The sequence below is a fragment of the Nycticebus coucang genome, chromosome 6, assembly GCF_027406575.1.
Source record: "Nycticebus coucang isolate mNycCou1 chromosome 6, mNycCou1.pri, whole genome shotgun sequence".
NCBI classification, from domain to species: domain Eukaryota; kingdom Metazoa; phylum Chordata; class Mammalia; order Primates; family Lorisidae; genus Nycticebus; species Nycticebus coucang.
The window spans coordinates 65,061,484-65,082,444 of record NC_069785.1 but is presented as its reverse complement, the minus strand read 5'-3'; the positions used below and the strand labels follow the sequence as shown (position 1 = coordinate 65,082,444).

Below are 20,961 nucleotides of genomic sequence, written 5' to 3'. Positions count from 1 at the left end.
CCACCGCACCTAGCCCCAATCCCCTCTGAGACTGTGGAAAGTGGACAAATGCTTGTCTCAGGATACAGGAGGAGGTGGGAGAGGAGGAGGAAGCAGGCAACTTAAAATAGTTCCACAAAAGTCATCTGGAACCAGAAGGTGGTAACTAAGTCCGGGAGACAGAGGCAAAATGCAGTAACAGCCGATTCCAAGGAGCACCTCAGTGATCATGCAAATGGAATGGACAACTCTGGCAGGAAATGAAGTCTAGCGGCATTCGGGCAGCACCCAATCCACACTAACAGTAAGGAATAAAAGGCTCCACTTCTGACAAGCTACTCGCCAGGACAAGGCTCCACTTGCCTTTTGAGAGGCAGTGCGCAGCTCCGCCAAACTGGTAGCCAGGTTCTTGGCACACTGGCTCAGCTGCATGGCTGCAGCCTGGTCACTCACGGTGGGTACCGCAGCTTTGGCAGAGGACACCATCTTGCTTCCAGGCTGTAGAGAGACCAACAGAAAGAAAGAAAGTTCCTCCTGGACAGCAAGAGGCAGACAGGAGAGACCCAAATGGCCATGTCTTCTGATTGGCCTGAACTTATTTTGCCCCAAAAAGGAAATATTAAACTAGTCCGCCCCCAGACACATAATTGCCACTCCAAATCAGATACTCTGAGGTCGTATGTTCTAGCAATGTTCTAAAAAAAATGTTTCATGGGGATTGGGGAGCCAAAATTAGGATAGTGGTTTGAGAGTCTCCATTTAAAACAAATTTCAAAGAGGAAATCTTTATTAAATTGGTTTCTTTGTGTTTCTTGGAATAGCTCTTTATTCTGAGTTTCAAATATCCTCAACAGACTATTTAGAAAAATGAAGGCAGACAAATAAAACAAGATGACCTTACATCTCACACCCAAGGTGATTTCATCATGCATTGATGTGTATGTGCGTGTACACATGAAATGTAAAATCAAAAGGAACTTTACAAAGCAAATTGGCAAAAACATGTATTTTTTAAAATGTTTAATTCCCCATCTCATAAAAGATGAAAAAGTGTGCTTCGTATACTGCTAGTTGTAAATTTAGATTTGTTCATCCTTCTGGAAGGACAATTTTACAACATGTAGGAAGTTTAAAATGTACAAATTTTTTGATCTGTCAGTTCTGTTTTATTCATTTTTAACCTTGCCTTTTTTTCATGTAAAGATCTGAGTGTCTACAGTAGTAATGTCAAAAGCACAAAAGAAAAAGGACGTAGTGGGGCCAGGAGTTTGTCCACACTGCTCTATCAGGATGCCCAACCCTCCTGCACCAGGCTTTCCACCCACCCAAATGGAAAGAGAAATGTCTAGTCCAAGTCACAATTCTCCATGTCCCAAAGATAACAATAAGCTGCTTGTGATCCTATTTCTAGGAATTTCCTCCAAGGAAATATTTCAAGAAGGGAACAAAGATCTGAGCAAAGATTTTTATCACATCGTTGTTTATTTATAATAACAAAAAGCCTAAAAATCCGTATGTCTGAAGATGGGAGGATAGTTAAGTACAGAGTATGGCCATATGATAGAAGATTATTTAAAACAAGTGTTCATAATGTTATAAGAAAAACACAAAGGGCCTATAGATAATGAATCCCAATTTAAAAGAATACACACATACACATCCATTCCTGTGTGTGTTAAGTGCATTTGAAATACGAGGAAATATATCACAGCTGTCATGTTTTTTCTCTGCATATTGGAATTATAATACTTGAAAAATAAACGACATAGATGTACCACTGGGTCCTGCATATATCACTTGAACTAGAAAGGGAGGAGGAACTAAATTGCCTAATCATATCACCCGTTTCTGAGATATAAGTAGAGAAAAAATACTGATAAAGTAGAGAAATGTGAATATTAAGAAGCAGGTCAAAGGGAGTTTCCCCACAACTTAATATTCTCATTATTTAATTTGCCTTAAAATGAATCTACTCCCACCCCTACAAAGACTGACAGTTGTAACGGTCCAAGTGCCATAAAAACGATCACATCTGGGGTGAAGATGTGCTTTTCACTTCCTTTTTCCCAGTCTCTGTTTGCACTCTGCAAACTGGGAAACTTACAGCAATACCCAGTCCTAGGCTGTTCATCATAGTTTTCTCTCTTAGAAGAGAAATAAATATGATAATCCTGAGAAAATGGATCATGAGCCATCTCCCTGGAGCAATTTCCCTGTGTATTAGCATTTCACTTTGACAAGCTCACCTACCTCTCCTGAAACAAGAAATGCAAAGGCCAAGTCCTGCTTACTGCAAACACTCAGCTAAGGCTGTGGAATTTGTTAATTTCTGTGCTTAAAGGGCAATGCTGCCCATGTGGGGATTTTGGGTGAGCCGCGGGCGACCGCTCCTGGGTTACCTGGAGGAAGTTCTGGCTGGAGATGATGAGTGCCAGCTGGGCGCTGAGGTCTTCTGCTTGAGCTTGGCTCCCCCTCACCCCCTGCACCAGCTGAGGGATGTGATCGGCCACTGCCTACAGGACACAAGGAAATACAAAATGAGCCCAGCTAGGATGGCAGAATTGTCAAAAGAGCTTAGACAGTGACCCAAGTGATGGACCTTTTCATGGGCTATACCCACTCCCAGGGGATGCTAGTCCCAGGTCTGGGGCTGACACGGCCACTTTAGCCAGCTGGGTCCTCACCAACACTGAATCCCATTCCCTGGGCACTCTCCTGCCCACACACTCTACGCTGTAGTCCCGAAGGTACCAATGCATTCCACAGAAGATGATTCTCTAGAATGAGGCCTAAAATAATTTCCCTAGGTTGCAACTCACACCACCATGGCTCATTGGGGTTACAAAGTTGGAATCAAATGATCTACACAATTCACAGGTGGATAAACTGAAGTCATATGGTCCCATGATCAGAAGAAGGTTAAATACTCAGCCAGGCAGCGTAAGTGCTTAGGCCTCTTACTTCGCAGTTGTGAACTGCATCAGCTTTCCTGCTGTTATGGCCCTTTCTCTGTCCTCAGTAGCACTTCTCATTACTCAGCCTGGAAACCCTACATCCAGGGTGCAGGAAGTAAAGGAGGGAGCAGCAGCATTTTGCGAGGCAGGCCTGCTGCGAAGTACCCGTGCCTTAGGAGAGGAGCCTTCTGCCTTCTCTGTACTCCGCCTGCAGCCCCTCAATTAGCCAGGCTCCCAGAGGTCATGGCACTGTGCCATCATTACTGATGAAAGGGACCTGGTGCATCCTGGCCTGGTGACACTTTTTTTGTTTCTTTTCCAGGAATTTGTTCCAGCAAGGGTTAAAAAAATTTGCCATGGAGTTTTCCCCAATCAGGACTACGGATTCCCATAACTTAATCCATTTTCTCCTCTCTACCTCAACCTGATAAATAGTGACCCTCTTATTAACTGGCAGTGACACTCAGAGACCTATTATCTTCAGTCTCTTTGCAAAAGAGCGAGGCGGGGATGCCCACCCTGTGGCATTTCCTCAGATGCTAGCCCCTCCCCGAGGAGGGGAAAGGCCACGGCTCTGGGCCTACTGGTGGCTAAGCTGGGGTCCCAACAGGAAACAGACTTCCCAGAGCAGGGGCCTCCCTCTCAGCAAACACAGGACCATCTCCATCTACACAGGACCCAAGGCCATGGGCCCAGGAGCCTAGTGCACTGTTGAGGCTTCTCGTACCAGAGCACATCAGTCCACAGCGGGTTGGCCATGGAGACCAGAACCAGGAGTAGAGGGCTCCAGGCAGTTCTCACTCAGAAACAAACTCATTTCTGAAGGAGAAGCAGTGACACCCCTCACATGTGAATTGTTATTTTACAGAGATTAGAGGACGAGAGAGGGTAGTTAGTTCTCATGAGCCGAGCACTGGCAAACATGCCTCTCACCTAGCTCCCCTGCTAGCTGCAAATACTCTTGGGGACACGCCAGTCAGACACATCACATGTGGGCAGGGGCTCCCCAACTGGATTTTGTGTCTCGGACCACTGACAGGTACGCTGGGAGCATCAGCTTCCGAAGAAGGCAATAAGGTTGTTCACCGTGCCCTTCGTAGTAACCCCAACTTAGCATCAAGGCTCGGTTATTAGCAGGACAGAGCCAAATGGGCAACAACAGAAAGCACTAACACAGTGTCACAGAGGCCAGACGGGGAAAGCAATTGTCAAGGTGGAGTAGCAGAAAGCATGAAATTAACCGAGCTACAGTGAGTAAAGACTGAATGCCAGGGCCCACCTCTCCAAGAGAGGCATTCTAGAAATTCAACGCTCCATTACTATTTCGGCCCTAAAATGGCCTCAGCACTAATCCTCTTTGATTCAATCTCTCAAAAAGAAATGAATGTGGACAAAGGAAAGACAATGTTAGGAAAACACCATACTCTCCGTCCAAACCCAGGCCATCTACTTAACAGACAAAAACCAGACGTGTGTGTACCTGGTACACGGGAGCCAGAGCAAACTGGATTACGGGCCTTGGAAAATCTGTCTTAAGTGAATTACCAGGGCAATTGACATTCTAATGCTATCAGGGTCATCTGCAGCAGACACAGCCCCTCACCTTGCAGCTCTGGACCAGCTGCTGCTGGGCCGCGGGGTTCTTGTTGGAAACGGCAGCATTCTGGGAGGCAGCAATGGTCTGTGTGGCGGCTGCTGCAGCCTGTTTGGCTGCGACCTGCCAAGGAGAATCAGACAGACACGTGGGCACTTTCTTCACGTCACTTCCACCAAAGGGTTGGGCACAGGTCTGCTGCTCTAAGGCACTCCAAGAGCAGACCCTGCCTTATTTTCAAAACCTAACCTCACAACACCCTTTTATCTTCCTTGGGTTGACGTTCCTTGGGATGAGTGATAAAGACGGCACATTTTAAAGTTCCAGTCCTGATGTTCCTTTATCTTTCTACAAAACACCAGGGACTCAAGACTATGGCACTGAGAAGCCTCACCAAGCCTAAATGTTTTAGCAGAAAAAGATCTCCCACGAGCAGCACAGGCTTGTGTGTCAAGAACAAACCCTGATGACCCTGAATTTCCTCACACAACACTGGGAGGCCTTGGTTCAAAAATGCTGAGAATTTCCCACCAGGGCACTTAATCCTATTTCCTTTCTCTTCTCCTCCTAAGCTAACTTCCTTCCAGAATACAGCAGCCTGCAAAGAGAGGACCTCCTCATTACTCAGGCAGCTTCTTGGCTTCCAATCCCCCAAATTGTACTATAGCCTCTCACGCTAAGGAGAGAAGTTTTTTTCCTTGCATAATTAGTGCCTCTTACTATTTTCAACTTATTTTTTTCAGAAGAAAATGTTTCAGAAGAAATGTTCCCCCAAATAGCAAAATATTTCTTCTTATTCCCTTTCAAACCTCACTCCTTCAGCTTGATCTCCAGCTTGGCATTTTTTTTCTGGGAAGCCCTGAAAAAGGCATTGCCTCCAACAAAATATAAATATTTTTAGCAAAAGGTCCTTCTTGAATGTGTAGATACTTTAAAGCCGGGGTGGGGGGGTGGGGGGTGGGAATCCCGTGTTCCTCCTGAAAAAACCTGCATTCTATTCCTGATGTTAAACTCAGAAAGAATGTTAGCTAACTGAAGCAGCAATTTCTACAATATTGTCAATGCCTTTGCAGTTCCTAAACCATCCAATGATATTGTTGACCTTGATTTAGTTTTGTTTATGTGGCCATTATCTTATCAATTCAACCATGTTTTTCAGGTAACTCTTTGTAATCTGAAATAGGCAACCCAAAAGGCCAGCCTCTTTCCTGACCTCCAGTCTGTTGACAATTTTCTTCTTAATAGCATTCTGGGCAGCCGCATTCGTTGCTACCCGGAGACCTTCCGCTGCTTCTCTCAGCCTCTGCTGCTGGTCCTCATTTTCTGGGTTGGCTGCAGCGCCCTGCAAAGGTGAAAATAAAGATTTGAAGTGGTCCAGGGGGCTCCATTACTGGATTCATGCCTTCAAAATTACTTTTTCCTAGTAAGAGAAAGAATTTGGAACAACAGCCAAGCGCTGCAGGCGATATCTTTACGATGAAGATGTTTCCTCTTGCAATACAAAATACCAACCAGGGGACGCTTCAAAATTGCATGGCTAAACAGTAAGAAATCCAAGGTAATAATTAAACATTGAGCTCACAGTTCTGGTTGTCCATACAAATTGACTTGTGGTCAAAAACCCACGGTTTAAAAGATATTAAGAACCATCTCCCCCGCTCCCTGTCTTTCGCAGGGAGAATTTTATTTTCACGGGCACCACAGACGCAGTAATGATACATGTCCTCATGTCATTGCTGAAACACTCTTCTGCCCTGTGGCCCAGGCACATGTGAAGGGCTATTACTCTGGTATAAACACATGGGGGCGAGAGGGGGCGTGCTATTTGTAAAGACTGTAAGGAAACGATGTTAAAGACAGACCACGCTGGAGATGATGGCGTTCCTAGAAAGCCTGAGTTGGAAAGTACAGCAAAATAGAGCTGGCATCCGATTGCGCTGAATTAATGAGAGAAACTCGACACTCTGACCTGGCAGGAAAAGGTGGTGGCAGGGAGCAGGGCCCAGCACCACATTTTCCTTGTCCAGCTCTACCACGCTTTTGACTACGTTTCTTTTTTTTTTTTTTGTGCTTTTTGGCCGGGGCTAGGTTTGAACCTGCCACCTCCGGCATATGGGACCAGCGCCCTACTCCTTGAGCCACAGGCGCCGCCCTTTACTACGTTTCTTTAGTTGAACATGTCTTAGCAATCCAAGTGGATTTTATTTAGATGGGTAGGATTCTCCATTAGGGGAAGGCCGATGCTAATACAGGCAGAAAATATCATTTCATATCTCAATTGTTCAACACATACTTAAATTTGTACCCTCTCCCTACATTCCCTTCCTCTCCCACTGATAAAAGCAGCAGTCAAGATTTCTCTCACAGGGTCTGGATGTTTTGTAATGTGTGTTTGATGGTGTATAGATCAATGAGTTTCTTCCTAAGAACACTTTAGGGTGGTAATATTTGCTCTCAAAGGCATAGACAACAGCATGCCAATTTATCAAAAATCAATTTTCTGAATGTCTAGATTTTCCAAACGGCCAATTTGCCAAATATACCTATTTACGAGAACCTATTTATTATAGCCATTCACACTGGAGGCGATGGTTTTAACATCTGTAGCAGAATTGTTATAGCAGTCCTCTTGAATAGAATCTCCCGTTTTTTCAAACTTTAACCACTCTTTTAGTCTTGATTTTGCGTTTCTAGCAATTAAGAAATGTTATTTCTGTGTATTGTGCATAAAGGGATTATTTGGGTCCTCCTCTGTTCTTTCACAAGTTTATGGAAGTCATTTTATTTTTTCTGGTCTTCAGGTATATTTCAGGCTACTCCTTCATGGATGCCCCAAGCGGCATGTCAGCATTAATTTTATGTTTCCAATCTCCAGCAGCTGGAAACCAACACTTCTGCCTGGCACATGGGCGTGGACACTGTGGATCCTTGCTTAGCTGTTTTTTTATAGTGAATGTATATCAGATGTGGGGCACTAATCTCAGCCTGAAATCTTATGAAATATGTATATTTTTGCACATTAAATACATTATTTGGAAGTAGAACCATCACACGGTCTTTAGCTTTCAACTAAATCCAGTACGTTAAAATAATTACTATCAAACAAAATGACAACTTTTAACTGAAAGTTAAAAGATTATTTACTCTGGGAGGCCGAGGCAGGTGGGATACTTGAGCTCAGGAGTTCAAGACCAGCCTCAGCTAGAGTGAGACCTCATCTCTAAAAATACCTGGGACTTGTGGTGGGGCCTGTGTAGTCCCAGCTACTTGGGAGGCTGAGGCGAGAGGATCACTTGAGCCGAAGAGTTTGAGGTTGCTGTGAGGCCATGGCACTCTGCCATGATTGACAAAGTAAGACTCTGTCTCAAAAAATAAATAAATGAATGAATCTGCAGAAATACTTAACATTGGCCAACATAATATAAGCAACCCCAAACCACACAAAGAAAGAAGTTTTTTTTGTATCTTGGTAAATTCAAGTGCATTGGCCTGGCGAGCAGTCACATCAAGGAAAAAAAAATGTTCCTTGGTCTGGCTGAGCCCTGGATATGTGACATTAGGCTGGATCTTTTTGAGTTTTAAGTCTTTTCATTTCTAAAATAAGGAATTGACTAGATTTTCCCTATGGTTCTTCCTAGTCAAACAAGTAATTTTTTGTGACCACAAGGGTTTTGCTTGAAATAGCTACGTATAGACTTAGGAGGGAGGGGGGAAAACTAGGAAAACCTTCAAATAAAAATCAAGTGCTATATAAAACTTTAATATTTATTTTTGCTAAAAGGTAGGTGGCTAAAAGCAGAGCTTGGCTCTTGGATGAAAACAGAGACAAAGGGAGGAAGTTCAAACCCCATTCCCTCCTCGGGTCTCCTCTTCACCCCTGCTCATGAGTGATCACTAAGAACTTACAGTTCCTCCGGCAAGTTCAGACAAGAAAGGCTCCCGCACTTGGTTCACTGCAGGTCTTACTACATTTTAAGCGAAGTAATTCACACATCTGACTCAGGTATACTACTACACTGCTGAAGGCCAGGGCAATAGGAGAAGATATGGAGACGTTTAATGAATCTTACAAACGCATAGAAACGCTATCTCGGGAGCAGGAATTGAAGGTGATGTTTTTCTTTTTTAATACTTATCTGCATTTTCTATTAATTCCTCAAGAAATTCATGCTTAAGGCCAGAGGTAATGGCTCACGCGTGTAATCCTAGCACTTCAGGAAGCCGAGGAGGGTGGACTGCTTGAGTTTAGGAGTTCAAGACCAGCCTGAGCAAGAGTGAGACCCCATTGCTACTAAAAGTAGAACAACCAGCCATGTGTTATGGCAGGCACCTATAGTCCCAGCTACTCAGGAGGCTGAGGCAAGAGGATCACTTGAGCTCAGGAGTTTGAGGTTGCTGTGAGCTATGATGACACTACAGCACACTACCAAGGGCAACAGAGTGAAATTCTGTCATATATATATAAAATATATATATATATATATTTATATATATATATAAATGCATGCTCAATGCATAATAAAAAACAGAGGAAAACTAGTCTTATCCATCTTATCTCTCATCTAGAGGTATGTACCAGAATATGCCCTAGAAGTTAAACACATATACATATTCACATATATAGTCCCACCCATGACTCTGAATGAGGAGCTTCAGAGGTGGAACAGAGGCAAACATGTTTTAATGTGCTCAGTGTGGGCTCTGAAATAGAACCTGGCCAGTGTGGTGGCTCACACCTGTAATCCTAGTGCTCTGACAGGCCAGGGCAGGTGGATTGCTTGAGCTCAGGAGTTCAAGACCAGCCCAAGCAAGAGCAAGACACGGTTTCCACTAAAAATAGAAAAATGAAGCAGGCATAATGGGACTTGCCTGCAGTCCCAGCTACTCGGGCGGCTGAGGCAAGAGGATTGCTCAAGCCCAAGAGTTTGGGGCTGTTGTGAGGTCTGATGCCACAGCACTCTACCCAGGGCAACAAAGTGAGACTCTATCTCAAAAAAACAAAACAATAAAAACAGAACCACAGAACCTGATTAAGAATCATTATTTTTAGAAGTATTATTCTGGGTATTTGACCTTCTTTCTTTTCTCTAGCAAATTAGAGTAAGAGTTGTCTTGAGCCACACATTAATCACATAAACACTAACAAAAGTTGAAGAGCAAAACAAAAAAGGTCCAATCATACTTTCGCAATACCAGACACCAGAGGTAAGCAAAACAATCCTTAAATAATCAGCATGTAGCCCAGGGGCCACAGGTTGGACACCCCTGCTTATGCTACAGCATAGCTATTAAAAAGCACAAAGCTAACTCTTAACTCTTCATTCTTCTGTAACATTAAAAATTGCCAGTGGGATCTGAAGAACAGCAAAGTAGGGAACAATCTACGGTGCAAAATCCTGATAGAAGTCTGGCTGAGAAGTCAAATGGAAGGCAAAAACCATTAAGTCCACAGGAAGAAAACAGGTTTACGTGAATGTGCTGTTGAAACTATTGAGTTTAAATAGATCACCCCTTTCAAAGTAGCCGACAGTGATGACCCAGGGGAAAAAGTAAGCCAAGTACTTTGCTGCTATGGCTGAGTCAGCACCACTCCCCTGAAGGATTTCATTCCAATATTGACCACCTCCTTCGCCACCTGAATGAGGTAAGTGGTACAAGCCATGTAGGTTTTAAACAAACAAAAATGCACATTCCCCTGACCGTTGTCCATCGTGAAGGTAACTTCCAAAACCTAACAGTTAACAATGTTCACTTTTCAAACCCCCGGAGCCAATGTAATACCTTTGCAGCCTCCACCATGCGAGCAGTTGAGTCAGCCAAAAGTTTTGCTGCTGCCAGGAGCTTCTTTGAATTCTCCATGTCAATTTCAGCTTCGGCATCTGACCTCATAGCATTGACAAGGTCTGATGTGGCCTGGGCCAGGACCCGGGCCTGGCGCACCATTTCACCTAGAGGATGGGACAGAAAATGTGGTCTGTCTGCTTACCAAAGGTTGATCCAACCTTGGGAGCCAGTACAGTCTCATCTCTACTCCTCTGGCAGGCTGGATGGAGAAAGTCTCATCTCTACTGCTAAGCAGTGTACCCCAATTAGAACCTGAACTGAAAATATTTTCTAGGGCTACCAGGATGGTCCACCCCAAACACATCCAAGTTCAACCATTAATTGTGAGGGATAAACACGACACAGTCAAAGAGAAGCATTTTATAATAAAGACTTTAAGGCAGGGAACAAAACTACGTGGATTTACCTTCAGCAAATTCTTTTGTGTGTGTCTGTGTATGAGACAGAACTTCACTATGTCACCCTCAGTAGAGTGCCATGGTGTCATAGCTCACAGCAACCTCCAACTCTTGGGCTTAAGCAATTCTCTTGCCTCAGCCTCCCAAGTAGCTGGGACTATAGGTGCCCGCCACAATGCCTGGCTACTTTTTTTGTTGCAGTTGTTTAGTTGGCCTGGGCCAGGTTTGAACCTGCCACCCTTGGTGTATGTGGCTGGCGCTGTCACCACTGTGCTACGGGCACTGAGCCAGTCAATTCTTCTTTAGAAAACATCATTCATCTCACTTTGAGAATCACTTACACAAATGCCTCTATGATATACCACTCTTTAAGGAATGGGCAAAGAACGAAATTACTTTTAAAATTTTGGATTAATTTCCATGCTACTTAATACCACATGAAGGATATCACATAATCCACTATATCTGTGCCATTTGGCCCTCATTAATAGGAAGCTCAGACCCCACCTTCACGTTCAAATGCTAAGATGTGACTTGGCTCAGAGTTTTCTCTGTTAATTTTCTCTCTGCTCACTTTCTTGTATTATTATTTTTTTTGTCTTAGTTATGCCTATGATTTTCCTGAAATCGATTTCAAGTTCCTTTTGGAGGATAATCACCATTAACAATACAAATAACTCAGATGCAAAGGATTTCTTCCTCTCCCAAAGGTTGTTTGAGAAGAATGCTAAAGAACTATGATACTAAGGGGTAAGGAAAAAGCTTTTATAAAAATAAAAATATACAAAATTCAGTGAGATCTTGGGGACTAGATCCTGGGACAGTGAAAGGACATGAGGGGAAAAACTGATGAAATCCAAGTAACATTTGCAGCTTGGTTAGCAGCAAGGTGCCAGTGACTCATTTGGATGAAAAGTCTGCTTCAGGGAAGGTATCTAAATGAGGGAAACTGAGAAACTGGCTGTATCACCGCAGTCCCTTTTGCATATATCTAAAAGTATTCCAAAATAAAAGGATTGTTTAACAACAACAACAACAAAAAGAACAAAAAAATCCCAATGAGGGTAACTTACTTAATAAGCTGTTCCTAGCTTATTAAATCATTTAGAAAGAATATAAAAAAGCACAAGGTAATTTTCTAAAACAGAATACTTGTTACAAGGGATTGTTCTATGCTGTGAGGAACTAGGAAAACAGACCTTTTCCAAACTTCTGGTACGTTTGCAAATTGTGAGCCCTCTGTGGAGAGGAACTTCACAGACAAGTTTAAAATCAAAAATATACATAACTTATTGGCCCAGCAATTCCACTGACTGGCATTTATCTTATATACACCCCCCCTTTAAACTATTTTTATGGAAATGCTTATTGTACTTCATTTTTATAAAAGTAAAAGAAACAGAAAAACTTGGAAATCACTTAAACGTCCATCAAAAGATAACTGCTTAAATTATTTTTATTTTTATTTTTTTTTGTGGTTTTTGGCCGGGGCTGGGTATGAACCTGCCACCTCCGGCATATGGGACGGGTGCCCTACTCCTTGAGCCACAGGCGCCACCCGATAACTGGTTAAATTATAATATGGCCAAACAATAGAATATTATGCTGCTATTATAAAGATCAGTATATAGGCAAACATGAAAAAAGTCTCTAACATTATGTATTAAATGAAAAAGATTGCAAAATATAATCGTATATAATACAATTCCATTTATATGTATTAAAAAAGAGGCTGTCTCTCATACATACATATACACAGTGGTAGACACATCAAAGAATTCTGGACAGAAAAAACCAGAAATTGCTAACCGGTCAATTCTTGGGATTTGATGGCCAGGCGGTGGGCTAGGTCTGAGGAGACATACTTTTCAACGGATTGAAAAGCTATTTATTTTTATATTGTGTCTGATGTCTTGCTATCTTATAACACCTTTCTGCTAGGGAGAGCCAGCCCCTTCTGGAGCTAGCCAGTTCTTAGACACCGCAAAGGGACAATGCCTTTGATGTGCAAACTAACCAGTCTAGAGCCTCCCCCTTCTGTTTGGCCCAGGGACCCAAGAGGCAAGATTCCTCTGCCTCGAGCACCAGGCAATGAGCCACCATCTCTCTAACTTAAGAGTCTGCCAAAATTCTGTAAGCTAGCCAATCCCGAACCACTCACTCTGCCCTGCTTTGCATTTCCCAAGGAAGTGCCAATAAAGGCTGTGGTCTGGGTCCTCCCCTGGCTTCTGCGTCCTGACTACCCTGGTGTGTTCCCCTGTGACCATGCACAGCCTGTGGGGACCCCCTCCAGGGGACCTGTGTGATAAACTTCATTGCAATCCCCATTCCTGTTCCCTCCTGCGGTTGCTCCAGCTTCACCACACCATATTCAACATGTGCATTCTCTGAGCAAAAAGGACTGACCTTGAATGTGAATCATCATAAAAACCTGGTTAACTTTAAGCATGGCTATGAAAGATCCTCAGCAAAGAAGCCGTGACTGAGGCCATCCAGAGTATGCCCCGGCCAGGCATGCAGGCAAACATCACCCTCCCTAACAGTGACCGTCACATCAGGGAATCCCACACCCACAGCCCCGTGCCTCACCAGCATCACCCATGGAGCTGAAGATGCTCTCAGTGACACACATGATGGTGTCAGTTGCCTGGTCGTAGCGGCCGATGGGCTCGCCTCGGCTGGCAAACTGGCGCACGTGCTGCAGGAGGTCGTGCAGGGCCTGGCTGACCACACTGGCGGCCGCGCTGACCTGCTTCAGGAGCTCTGCATCAGCGGTGGCCGCCTGGCAGGCACGGACGCAGTTCTCCACCGAGCGATCCACCAGCTTTCCTGCTTCAATCAGCTGCTCCTGGCACACGGGGGAGCTGATGGTGGGGCTCACAACCTGAAGTGAGACAGGAGAAGGTCTTGGGCATCATGGATGACTCCTGGTACCGCAGTAAGCCTCCGCGGTCCCCACAAGTCCCTTCCTGTTCTGGGTCTCAGTTCCCGACTCACAGCCCAGAGATTCAACTTAAGGATCATGAGGTTTCTCACACTTCACCATTCTACTTCATTTTGTGATTTTAGATGTCCTGCTAATTTACGTCTTCGTGATAAGGGACAATCTCATACCACTGACCTACTTCCATTGAGAGAAATTTCTGATATTTATGAATTAAATCTCCTTCCTTTTAGGATCTTCAGAATTGAGTCTTCTGAGTTAGGATAAGTAGACTACCTAAAAGAAATATTATTTCTTTTCTTTCCAGAGACACCTGGAATTCTGCCTCATGGTCCTTACAGAACAGGAAGATTCTGTGTGGGTCCTGCAGGGTTGACAAGGAAAGCAGGAACGGGACCTCGCTGAGCACACCTGTAACTGATGCTGCAAATCACCCACGGGATGTCAATACCAGGCTGAGCCAGATCATAGATCTGCACAGCAGGATACGTCACCAGGGCCAGAAGTGGACATTTCCCATCTTCTGTCGTATCGTCACTAAGACGCATGTGATGGAGGGGAAAGGCTATCTGGTGACCAACAGACCTGGTATAGCCCCATTCTGCCATTTACTGCATTTGTGGCCTTAAGGTACTTACAACATGAAGGACCAAGGTTCCTTACGAGTAAACTAGTGCCTCATTTGCAGGATTGCTGGGGAGATTACATGAGGTGATATATGACACACAGATGCGTACGCCCTGGCAACAACTAGGGCTGTTGCACTCAGAAACTGTGGCAGTATAGCAAGGGTGCCCATGAACTCTGCAGATTACTTCTGAGCCCCTTTGTGATGACCTACCACACGGTGCAACACCTCCCTTTGTGCAGGTGGAAACAAATGAACCAAAGACCATTTACCGTCTTCTAGTCTAATTGAGATGTCCAAAGAGTAGACAGCAATATACATACAGAAATAGATCAGCAAAAAGTACCTGCTGCTTGAGCACTTGAGCTCCGAACCTTAAAAGCAGAATTAGACAGCTTATGCTAAAGACACTTGAAGCAAGGTTTAAGTCTCAGACAATTTGAACAAATTCTCCTCCCCTGCTCCTCCCCAAAGCCTGGAGGCCAGATGAGGGCATGGGACACCATGCAGAAAGGGCTGGGCCACCAGCTGGCTTACCTTAGCACACGCCACCAGCTGGGAAGTGGAAAGGGCACACTGGGTGGCAGCAGCAATCACCCTGTTCTGGAGGACCGTGTCTTCGGCCACTTGGGCCACATTCTTTGCCTTCAGTACCAACATGGCAGCAGCATTGGCCACAGCTTTGGCCAAACTCATTAAGACATCCTAGGAAAAATGAACCAAAGACTATTCATTTACCTTCTTCTAATCCCCCTTCACAGCCTGACAATCAAATGTAACATCTGCCTAATCATTTTCTTAACATTCCATTTGATCTTTTTCCTTTAGCACTTTAGAATTTTTTTCACTTGTTTTTTGAAGAGTCAGCTTATCCTCAGAGGTAATGAAGGCAGGAGACTTGCATCCTAATAGCTCAGGCTATAATACATCCACTAAGTAGCATAGGTTTAAATCTAAAATGGTTTAGTTGGAGGGAAGGGTTTTTATTTTAACCACTGATTGACATTCATGCACTTATCCAACACAGAGTCGTGGTGACGCCTCTTGAATATGTGGTCGATGTGGTGGATCAGGAGAAGCTGAAAATGAACCCAGATGCCACAAATATCATGTGCTCTAGGAAGGTTATAATTCAAGGCCTCAAAGACATCATGCCCCACTGTAACTCTCAAATTTATCTCTTGGATTTCTACTTTGCACAGAGATCAAAGTTATCCTCGGAAATTAGGCCACATCTCCACCTGCAGAGGGCAACGTTGGACATGCACAGACGCAGCTGGCACCCACACCTCCAGCTCAGGAGCCAAGTGCTCCGAGCATGAGTTATTCTGAATGTCCTATAGCCGTCTGGATAAGAATTAAATTATTATGGAAAGCGGAAAGGGAGCCTACATAAATAAACTAGCCACAAGGTGGTCTGACTGAAGATATGAGGAACTCGGAGCCTTTAAAGATCAGCTTATGCTTCAATTCAAAGAAAAGGCATTCTGCCTGCAGAATGAAGAACGCTTTGAGACAATCTACCAGATTTGTCACCCATCTGTCTGACCTGAAGAATAACCACTGCTACATTTAATTCACTTCTTTGCTTTTAAGACTAAAAGTAGTTTATTTGATTTGGAAATGTCATCCCACACACATAAGCCATTTTTATTTTGAACAAACATGTCAAGGTTTTTCCCCCAGAGGAAATGTGGTCAGAAGTCTTTATTAATTCATAAGAAAATAAAAAGCACTTTTGATTCTAAATGCAAAGGGCGCCCACAGAGTCTTTACAATGAAGTATTTTATGAGAAGATATATCGCAAAGAATATTCAAGTCTGTGTGATTTTACACAGAGCAAAGCCTATATTTAATCTAGGCAAACCAGAGACTCATGAATCCACCAAGCAAGTCCATTTTCAAATGGACAAAAACTAAGCTGTCTTAAAGGAATAGGGTAGCCCAGTCTTCTCTTAGGTCATGTTTTCTGGATATCCAAGGGAAGACCTAAAGCCTGTGGTGCTAAAAGTTGAAGATACTTTTGGGATCTAATTGGCACCTGTGTGGCACACAGCTCATAAGAACTGATTCTAAAATGGCACAACTACAGTTCTTGGATATCTATCTCCATGCTCAGTGAAAACACAGCTTGAATGTCACAAATTATTTAAAAGATTTTTAAAAATAACTTCCCAAAGTAGGTCAGTATATTCCTTCACTTGATATGAATTCATCTTTTCTCATGGGGACCAGGATGTGGTCACACAGAATCATGATTGTTCTAAAGGGCTTTGTTGGAATTGTTTAAAGGAATCCTGCTCCTATTAATTTTGTCCAAAAAAAATAGTTAGAAAAAGAACGTGATACTACAGCTATAGTTGCTGACAAGGCCTTTGTTAAATTTTTCAACAAGGCTGCTATTATGTAGCCCATGGAAAATAAATCTTTGTCAACTCTGGGAACACGCAGTCCTTTAAGAACCCAAGAAGAGCTCAGTGATAGGATCTTAAGAATCAGAAATCAGAATTAGAAATCCAATGTCAGCAAGTCAGAAGCTATCCCGTAACTGGAGGAGGTTGCAAGATTACCTTTCTGCCCTGGTCTTTACCCAGAGACCCCCACACAAACGCAAACATTCAACTCAGGCCTGATTGGTAGGTAACAAACACTCCACAGGACTCTTCCCTTGAACTTGAACCTGCTTCTCTAGATGTCTGAATAGAAACACAGGTGAGGAAAGAGAGTTTGCACTTATATATGCAATGAAAATAATTTGGTATAGGAAAAATGGTAAATCTTTTTTTTAGTCTCAAAAAATAAATATTTATAAATAAGATAATTTAAAAAAATAAAAAATATCTTAAAAAAAAATAAAAAGTTAACTGATGACTCCATACTGAATCTCAAGAGTCAAAGCATTCTATAATAGACATACTCTTATTTGACAATGTGAAGGTTACTTTCTTTGCATTATTTTTATTATTATTGCTTAATATTTTGATGCAACAATTGTCTGATTTCTTTTCTGAATGTATTTATGTTTGTTCTTTACGAGGTTTTTGTTTCTAGTCCTTATCTTAAATATTGTTATTGTTATTAAATTTTAAGCCTTTTTAACTTTGTGAAGGCAAAAAATGGAAACCTAATAAACACATGTATATGTAAAAATAAAAAAAAAAGATAAATCTTTTAAACACATAAAGATGCAGGAGATGCCTTAAGGCAAAATTGAGACTTTCTCTTTAATCTTCCTTATCACTTTGGGAAAAGTAATATTTTTGGAGAAAAGTATTTGGGTAAGTCAGGATGGAAACACAATTAGCTTGGGCTTAGCAGGGTGTGTTTATGTGGTCTTTGGTAAAGTCTATTCCTAGTGAAATTATTACTGGTCATCTCAGAGTAGAAATGGCTTCCAGGAATATTCCCTCCACCCATGATAGAGATCCACCCTCCACTATGAGCATGAAGGTTTGTTCAATGAAAGCCTAATTGCATTGCAGGAAATGGTGAATCCTGTGGTCCTAGCACTATTATGTGGAGAGTGAAGTTGGCAAGTTTCATGTCTCCCAACACAGATGGTGACATCTTAGCATATCTGACGCATCTTGTGCTGATGAAGTTTGGTAGTTCTACATAAAATGGCAGGTGAATTGGCTACCCAGGAAGCAAGTAACCTGAATGCCAGAGGAAGGCTTAGTGATTCTTTTGTTCTAATAAATATTGCAGAAGCATTGCCAAATGAAGAGGTGGTCAAAGAGGGTACAGCCAAGAATGTGGGGGGAAAACTACTTAGGGGTATCAGGAAGTTATAAGAAACATGATGTTATTTTTGTGGGTTTGGTTACATTTGTAGTATTTTTTTTTTCTTTTTTTTTAGAGACAGAGTTTCACTTTATCACCTTTAGTAGAGTGCTGTGGCATCACAGCTCACAGCAACCTCCAACTCCTGGGCTTAGGCGACTCTCTTGCCTCAGCCTCCTGAACAGCTGGGACTACAGGTGCCCACCACAACGCCAGCTATTTTTTGTTGCAGTTTGGCCGGGGCCAGGTTCAAACCCGCCACCCTTGGTATAGGGGGCCAGCGCCCTACCCACTGAGCCACAGGCGCCGCCCGGTATTGGTTCTTATATGTCTGTAATTTGTGCTTTTTCTAAAAAAAAAAAAGTTCATATATTTGTAGACTACATAAAAATGGATAATTTTGAAAAGGAAATTTAAACCAGTGAAGTTTTTAAAAAGCCAATGAAATTCTGCACAATTCCTAAAACAGTGAACTTGACAGATTTGGAAAAGGGCATCTCCCATGGGACCTGGGGTAGAACTGCAACATTTTAATGAAGATGTATTCATGTACTACTTGCAAAGACTACTACTAGAGGCTTAAAAGAAAAGACAAAGGGCATCAGACTCCAAGTATATGGGCAGGGAAGTTCAGCTTGGCCCGAACCTCCCCTACCCTCCACTCCTGTGGGGACTGGGAGACGGACAAGTGGAAATCTCATCTGAGCCATGATGTAGTGATGTTGGCGTGCATCAAGCCAGCTGCTAACAGTGGCAACAGCTGTTCACAAGAGGACAAACAGCCTATGTCCCTGGTATTGGTACCTAAGGGTCTCAGGCTGGGCATGGTGGCTCATGCCTGTAACCTACCCTGTTTCCCCGAAAATAAGACAGTGTCTTATTTTAAGGTGTGTTCCCAAAGACACGCTAGGTCTTATTTTCAGGGGACATCTTATCTTTCCTGTAAGTAGGTCTTATTTTCGGAGGATGTCAGGGTAGCACTTTGGGAGGACAAGGAGGGTAGACTGCTTCAGGGGTTTAAGGCCAGCTTGAGCAAGGGCAAGACCCCATCTCTACTAAAAATAGAAAAATTAGCCAGGCGTTGTGGAGGGCACCTATAGACCCAGATACTTGGGAGGCTAAACTAAGAAGATCACTTCAACCCAGGAGTTTGAAGTTGCTGTGAGCCAGGTCGATGCCACCACACTCTAGCCTGGGCAACAGAGTGAGACTAAAAAAAGAAAAAGACTTCTCTACTGTGGTTTTGGATAAGACACAGAAAACAGACCTACTTCTGAAAACAAAAGAAAGCTCCACAATGTGTGTATGTATATGGAGTACCTACGTTTTCACGCTCATGTGTGGACTGAAGAATGATGCCATTCAAAACTGTCCCCAAATAGAATAAGACTGGCCAGGAAGGGGGTTCATGATACTATTTTCCCCACTTCTGTGCACAATGTCCAGCATGATGATATATAAGTAGAAGAGCTAAATAAATGCTCTGTAAATAAAACGAGTCTTTCCGTAAGAAAAAAAAAATTTTAATTAACACAGAAAGACCTCACTCTCAACATACCTACCCACAATCTTATTCCTGATAGCTCGAGGAAGATTGGGGTGTTTTCCAGTATGTCCTCTCAGCGCGAGTCCAGACCATCCCTTAGACCCCTTTCTGAGCCAGAAGCGGTAGGGATCTTACCTGGAACCGTTCATCAGTCTCGTTCTCTCCGATCTGCCGCAGAAGATCCCCGCTGGCTTGTCCGATGCTTCCCGCAGCCGTCAACACTGTCTGTCGAGGCTGTGAACAAAGCACACATCTTGACTGGAAAGGAAACACGTTTCCTCCAGTGTCATCAGACACGGTGGTGCTGAAAGAGGAATCTCAAGGGATACCTCCTTTATGTCAATGAGAATCTGAGGTTGTCTGCCAGAGCGGAGACAGTAATGTTCTGGTGAAATCTGGGTAAGGAAATACTCACTGCCTCACAAACCAGCAAAAGGCAGACGGATTTGAAAGGTCCAATGAGTGAGTCTCTTTCAGCTAGTAAGAAGGGGGTGTGTGCTACGTGGAAATTAGGGAGCAACCTCGTATCCCCTTTAAATGTGTACAGTTGTGAATGTTAAGCTCCTGGAATGGGATCTAATCTAACCCTTGAGGGAGCATCCTTCATACTAAGAACTTAACTAATCCCAGAGGTTGAACAATGGACTCTGCCGGTTCAGCAACTCCAAATATAGCCCATCACTTCAGAAGGAACAGATTAGTAAACAAGAGCCCTGTGATCCCCCCCCCCCGCCCCCAAAGCATGTACCTGTCTCGTCAAAACCTGAAAGACTGATCGTCTGTAGAGCTTACCTCTCCCGAAGTAGGCTGCACGGCTTTCAGCAAGTCTGACACTGCCCCAGCAAGGGTCCTTGCAGCTCTGAGCAAGTCCTCCCCGCTGCCCACCTCATCGTCCATGAGGGCCGCCAACAGCTTCACGCCCTTGGACATCTCAGTCAGGTTGGAAGAAATAGTGGTGATTGCACATCCCACAGCTGTATAATCAGTGTCTGCAGGGTCACCTAGGACATAGAAGGACCGTCATCATGAAAGGATGGTGTGGGATGCTGGGGAGACCCTGGGTTGGCAGAAAGCAAGTGGTTCTGGTAAGAATTTTCAAAATCCTACATTGGCAACAGTTCACTGCCCACCGTGTGCAGGAGTCAGACTCACCACTCCCTGCCTCCTTGGTCACCTGGACACCTCATACAATGAAACACTGTATACAATCACCTTTAAAATTGCAAAGGAAGACTTGGCATCTCAGGCACCTTTCCATCAGACTCCTGTCAGCAGCTGGTGGGGGGCAGA

At 43.6% G+C, this 20,961-nt stretch overlaps 1 protein-coding gene across 1 annotated transcript in view; it reads right to left on the bottom strand.

Annotated features, from left to right (window-relative positions):
• TLN2 (talin 2) overlaps positions 1 to 20,961 on the bottom strand; it is a 453,366-nt gene that overhangs the window by 116,189 nt on the left and 316,216 nt on the right. Inside the window, exons 18-26 of the mRNA XM_053594602.1 lie at positions 20,464 to 20,672; positions 19,807 to 19,905; positions 14,879 to 15,046; positions 13,359 to 13,653; positions 10,309 to 10,475; positions 5,741 to 5,869; positions 4,537 to 4,650; positions 2,379 to 2,492; positions 343 to 477 (exon numbers count right to left, since the gene is read on the bottom strand). Of these exons, the coding sequence (XP_053450577.1) occupies positions 343 to 477; positions 2,379 to 2,492; positions 4,537 to 4,650; positions 5,741 to 5,869; positions 10,309 to 10,475; positions 13,359 to 13,653; positions 14,879 to 15,046; positions 19,807 to 19,905; positions 20,464 to 20,672 (1,430 nt within the window). The remainder of the gene's footprint in view (positions 1 to 342; positions 478 to 2,378; positions 2,493 to 4,536; positions 4,651 to 5,740; positions 5,870 to 10,308; positions 10,476 to 13,358; positions 13,654 to 14,878; positions 15,047 to 19,806; positions 19,906 to 20,463; positions 20,673 to 20,961) is intronic.